Below are 6,000 nucleotides of genomic sequence, written 5' to 3'. Positions count from 1 at the left end.
ACCACACTTTCAATTTTTCTGCTACCAAAATTATTCAAAAAACATCTTCCATTGGAGAACTGGATTTTCTAGAGGCATTTCACATTCATAAAAATCTTTCTGTTCTAGTTAACGATCCTAATTCCAATCCAAATTTGCCTTCGGCCTTCAAAGAAATTATGTTTTAGTTCTGGTTTCACCAACAGATGGCGCCACTTGCATATTCTTGTCCAGGCTTTCTTATCTTATCTAATCATTATTTCCTATCTTGCTCATTTGCGGTTTTGCAGCTGAGGATGGTGGTTCCGTAAAACCATCGAAACTAGTCCTGTGAAAATTTTGTAAATATAACGCTGATTTTTGTTGTGAATTATTATGGAAAATGATGCAAACTAAAAACAGAATGTGAAATTTTTGTCTGCTCTTTTGCTCCCCTTCACAAGAAATATTTTTATAATAACTTAAATTCTCGTTGCTTTAATGCATATACATCATTTGCTACAGGGATCTTCATCAAGATAATAAATACATTGAATTCAAGGTTTATTTTTAAAATTAAAAGAGACTAAATGGAAGGTCTTGAGCAGCAGTGAGAGAAACATGTAAATGAAATAATAAATAAATAAAACAATAAATAATTCAAATTAAATAAAATGCTATCAAATAAAAGTATTAATACAAAAAGTAAAATTAAAGATAAATAAAAAAACTAAAGTATGAAAATTAATTTTACAATAACTAAACAAATGTAAAGTGAGTGAGGATAGTATGGATTAAGCACATTTGAAATTAATATATATAATTATTTTCAATCAACAGGCAAAAAGACTTCGCCGAAAATGACAAGCAGTAATTGTTTACTGTTCGTCGACTGGCTGTCCTGTGCGTGTTATTGATTGAGCAATTTTTCTGCTTTATGTAATTTAGGTGTAAAATTGCTTACTGTGGCAATTGATTAATTTGCCATTTTTAGATTTTTTAAAAATAATTTTTTTGTATTGATTTTTTTTTTTTTTTATAATTTATTTATTTTATCCACCATTACTGGAGGGACGGATTGGATCAAATTATTAAAATCAAAGCTACTGAGGATTGCATGACCAGTTCCATACCAGTTTTGATCGAGAGCACCTCAGAAAATGGAAGGCACAGTTTTGTACACATTACTAATAACCTCTCTAGAATAGATGTAGATAAATAGATTTTAAGTGCCCTCTGTGTGCAAAAGCCTAATTCAGTACTTTCACTAACTAGGATATCCACTGTGGGGCATTGCTTTAATCTTAACAGTTCTGAAAGCTGATCAAAGCGGTGCTTTAAATCTTAACTTTATCTGATATGTTAAACCGTTTCATCACCTTTATCATATCCTTACATTTAGATTTGAACTGTAAATTTTTATAATTACAAATTTCAACACATTAAAATTTCCTTGTTGAAATCATCTGCATAAAATTTAATAATAATTCTATCCTGAACAGTCAGAAATAGGTTCATTCTAAAAAAGCTTCACTTCTTTGTAACTGTGCTCTCTTTGTTATCCCCCCCCCTTATTTGTCTTCCTTTTAAATATTTAATTCAAATAATATTTCTAATTTTGTTTTGAAGCTATACATATTTGTAATAAAGTTGTTTATATTATTATAAAATAATATTGTAGTTATTGAACTTGATAATAGTTGTAATGATTGCTTGCAATGTATTTCGTACCCAAAGCATTTTTTCCAATAATGCGTATTGTTAAACAAATTTGTATTCATCCACTTTATCCAAAATGTAGCCATTTCTACTTAAACTGCTAGCTTTCATTTTATTTCTGGATCAGTTGTTTTTATGTAAATACAATTTATTTCTCTAATCTTTTGCGTTAGCTAGCGTAGTCCATTTTGTATTTGACAAAAGTTTTATGATTAAATGTTTCTTTAAGGTGCAAGCATCTAATATGTTCCATTCAAAGGAAAAATATAGAGTTTGTGAATTACATTAAAAAAAAATTACTCGATACAACTCTCTACTGCTGCATTGTTCATCAATTTAATAGGAAGGTTTTATCAGGAAGAAATTCTGCAGAGTTTTGTTATTTAATAAAATTGTGAAGTCAGTTTTAATTACTGGACATTTTATTTGACAGTTTCGAATATCAGTATTCATTTCTTAGAAATATTTTACTGTTACCTGGCTCAAACATTTTGCTGTATGGGAACTAATAATAGCATAAACAAAATAAATCTTATTTGCATGTAAAAATATTGAATTAGGATAGTTATTCTATCCATGTAGAATGTGTCAGATATAAATTCTGGTATTATTTCAAGCATTAATAACAGATGCCCTATCTTTACAGTGGACCCTAGGCATGTGTCTCTTTTGCTAAGCGGTAAATGTAATTCTGCATTTAACCTCTTTAATAATTTGAGTATTTAATTAGAATTAAATGTGTGTGTAATTTTTGTTGTTGTTGTGACTAATCTCACTTGTCTGACAAGAACATCAGAAGAAGCCCACAAAATTCATCGTGGCATAGAGTACAAGATTGTGCATGTCATTGGCAAGAGCCTTGAGCACCATACAGGTGAGAGTATGAGCTCAGTTCCGCCTCCCAGTTTTGATGAAGAGTACCTCGGGAGGACAGGTCCTAGGGTCTCACCCCTCTTCCCCTACCACCAGCCTCTGAAGAGGACTTTCAACCCGTCTCATATTTAGAGTGCCCCCATGCCAAATAGACACTATACATTTACAAACATCCATGTCTATTTGGGAATGGCTTGCAGACATTTAAACATTTCTGTGCATTTTAAAATTTAACAAAATTCAAGAAAAAGTGTATATTTGAAGAAATACATTATGTTTGCCTTGTATGAGGGTCACTTTTTTAGCTATAATTAAATAGCAAACTTACCAAATCTTAGGAGTGTTCAAAGTAATTCCCTCCAATATGACCTTATCAGTTTTATCTTTGAAATAAAGATTACAATCAAGTGAATTTTTTTTTTTTTTTTTTTGGATTAAAATATAAGCTAAAATTCCCAGCAAAATGAGAAGAATAGGTTCAATGTTCTATCAATTTCATATGTGTTTGTTGAAGAGATTCTATTGTCAATCTTGCAGAATGTGAAGATCCATTATCATGGTAAAGCAGGGGCGTAGCTCAAGGGGGGCATCTGTCCCCGGGCGCAGAATCCAAGGGGCGCCAAACTTATGTTACGACATTTTAGAATTAAATGTTTTCCATCCTTGGCAAGCAGTAGGGGGCGCGAAATCTTCAGTTGTTTCTGGGTGCTGAAAACCCTAGCTACAACTCTCTGGTAAAGCATGAATCTCCTATTATTCAGTTCTTGAAGAACTGTAAAACTTTTAACGATGTACCACTTAGCTGTAACTTTCTCTTACCTCTTTGACTTGACTGGCTTTAGCCAATCCTCTACTTCTGAAGAAACCTATACACATTATTTTTTTCATTGCCTATCATCTTTTCACCACTGTTTGTTTGGGGTCATCTTCAAAGGAACATACTTTCTTGATGGGCTTAGATTGTCAAAAAAGGGTACTGCATTTCATCACCAGTTATGATTTAGAAATAATGTAGTGTCCACCACCATTATGTAATTTTAGGTTTTCCTTACTGAACCTGACATGCTCTGCTTTCTGTTAAATTATGGGCACTCAAAGAAAAATTAATTTTTCATATAGAGTTTTTTGTAAATTCTTTTATATGTACCGGCAGACTGAATGTTATATTCATTCTGTATCATTTTGTAAACTGTCCAACTGGTTATAGTGGTTAATGACGTTGACTGTTATATTTATGGGCCTGGGTTTGAATCCTGCAAAAGGCATGGATGTTTGTATATATGTGGTGTCTGGGGGCACTCAAAATATATGGCAAGCCAAAAGTTCTCTTAAGAGGTTGATGGTAGGGGAAGAGGGTGGGATACTCTCAGACTGGCCCTAAGGGTGCTTTTCCTTAAAATTGGTGTGGAACTGCACGGTTAATGTAGCGAGACTGTACTTGCACAATCAATTGTGAAATTCTTTTGTCTTTTTCACTTCTAGCTGTACCTGCACTATTTGGTAGGAACAGCGATTATCGATTTACCCAAGACAGAATTTTGATTTTTGCAAAATTCTATGTCAGCTCCATTTTCCTTTCTTTCAAAATTTATTCTGAAACAGTTAACTTGCAATTGTTGCCACAAATTATCATCTGTACACATAAAAGAGTTCAAATTTACATAGCTAAAAAATAAATTTTTTAATAAATAAATTTTTAATAATTTAAAAATAAATTTTTTAGTGCATATTGTGTAGCAATTTCAGAGTTTATGTGTAATGTTTAAATGATACAAATTCATTTCAGTGTCACATTTCCTTTGCATTGCTAAGGAATGGACTTAAAAGTGGTCAGGATGTTATCTGCTTTCTTATATTAAATGCTGTATATTTGTAGTTCCAAATTTGTTTTCAGAAAATAGTCCAATAGTTGATAGGATTTTATCCTGTTCAGTCTTATTAAAGTGTTATCTGTTAGTCTGTAATGACCTAATTGTACCTCTTTAGTATAGGGCTAATAAGCTCCGTTACAAAAATCATTTATCGAAGGAACTAAATCTCCTCCAATATTAAAAATTCAAATGTGTTACTGTCGGGACTTTTATTTCTATGGCTTTCCTGTTATTGGCAATGAATAAACTCTAGCCAGGCCTGATTACTACCTAGACGCATAAATCTCAAGATTTCAAGGGTATCAATATCATGTTATAATTCCCCATAATCCTACATAATTAATTATGTTAGAATTATTTCCTGTGAGTCATAGTATGAAAAACTTGCATTATTCCTAGTAATGCAATTCTAGCATTGAAAGCTCAATAATTAAAATCTGTATTCTTCTGAATAAAATTTAATTTATTATTAATTTTCATTCATTATATTACATTAAAATGTAAAGTTTTATTTTAGGGATATAGTATCTTCTGATATACACTATATAATTGTATTTTTTAGTATATTTTTTAGTATTTATGTATTGTTGAACTCTATGCAGAATTTTGGTTGCTTTTTACAGTATTTTCAGTATGAATGAGAATTCGAAGCCATCTACCTCTAGCCAATCTCAAGCTGGAAGCCGTGATTCTGTTAAAAAAAGTTTAAAAGAGCAAATTGCAGAGAAGAAACAGAAATGGAAGCAGTGGCCACGTAATAAAAAATTTGCAAAGCTTAGTTCTTTCTCAGCATGCAGGGTAAGAGGTTTATTTATTTTTGAAAATTTAAAAAAATAATTTAATTATTATTTTTGTTACTTGTATTTTCTAACAAAATTTTGGAAGTATTGTTTAAATTGGTGATGTTATTTTTCTTCTTTGTCATATGTACTTTGCAAATTAGGCATTTAGGCAAAACTGTAGTTTTAAACAGAAATTTTTTATGCTTATAGTTTTTTGCTTTAAAAAGACTGAAAGTTTTGGAGGAATTCTGTTGTTGAAAGAAAAATTGCAAGTTTTATGTATGTTAAGTGTAAAGTTGCATTAAATTATAAGACTGCCTTCTTTTTACCTTAACCCTCTGAGCGTTATGGCCGCCTTTAGCCGGTCATGAGATTTTTTTGTCATTTGTTATATATTAGCTTATAATTTATGATATTTTGCTTTCTTACTTTCTTTAATAATATAAATATCATCTTAATAAATTAAGTTTGTGAAAATAGAGCCTAAAGTAAGTAAATATACAAAGTTAGCTAATAAAGTGTCTTTGAATACAGGTCTTCATGACAGATCCAAAAACCCGTGTCGCTAAGAGGGTTAAAGCATATGTATTTAATTTATGAAATTATGTGAATATTTAACCAAATATACAATAACTATTTAGAGATAATAAGAAAATGCATTTGGTCAATGCCTTTAGTCAATTCGTTATGTTATTGATTCTGATTTAAGGTGTAAATAAGTAATATCCAAATAAATTAAAGAATTACAATTGAGCTCTCACTTTAACATCTTAACTTTTAAAGTATACCTAAAAGTT

At 30.8% G+C, this 6,000-nt stretch overlaps 1 protein-coding gene across 5 annotated transcripts in view; it reads left to right on the top strand.

Annotated features, from left to right (window-relative positions):
- The first annotated feature begins 756 nt into the window (after positions 1-756).
- The window catches only part of Gcn5 (Gcn5 acetyltransferase), a 93,493-nt gene continuing 88,249 nt past the window's right edge, over positions 757-6,000 (top strand). Inside the window, exons 1-2 of one of the 5 annotated variants that reach the window (XM_035360245.2) lie at positions 757-861; positions 5,045-5,219. In XM_035360245.2, coding sequence (XP_035216136.1) covers positions 5,055-5,219 — 165 coding nt within the window. In that variant the 5' untranslated portion in view covers positions 757-861; positions 5,045-5,054. The other 4 variants (XM_035360242.2, XM_035360243.2, XM_035360244.2 and 1 more) reach the window with 4 other exon arrangements.

Source organism: Stegodyphus dumicola, chromosome 4 (assembly GCF_044657685.1).
Source record: "Stegodyphus dumicola isolate Sdum_Otavi_A_Nest chromosome 4, ASM4465768v1".
In the NCBI taxonomy this organism is placed as follows: Eukaryota; Metazoa; Arthropoda; class Arachnida; order Araneae; family Eresidae; genus Stegodyphus; species Stegodyphus dumicola.
This window is presented reverse-complemented; position numbering and strand designations above follow the sequence as displayed.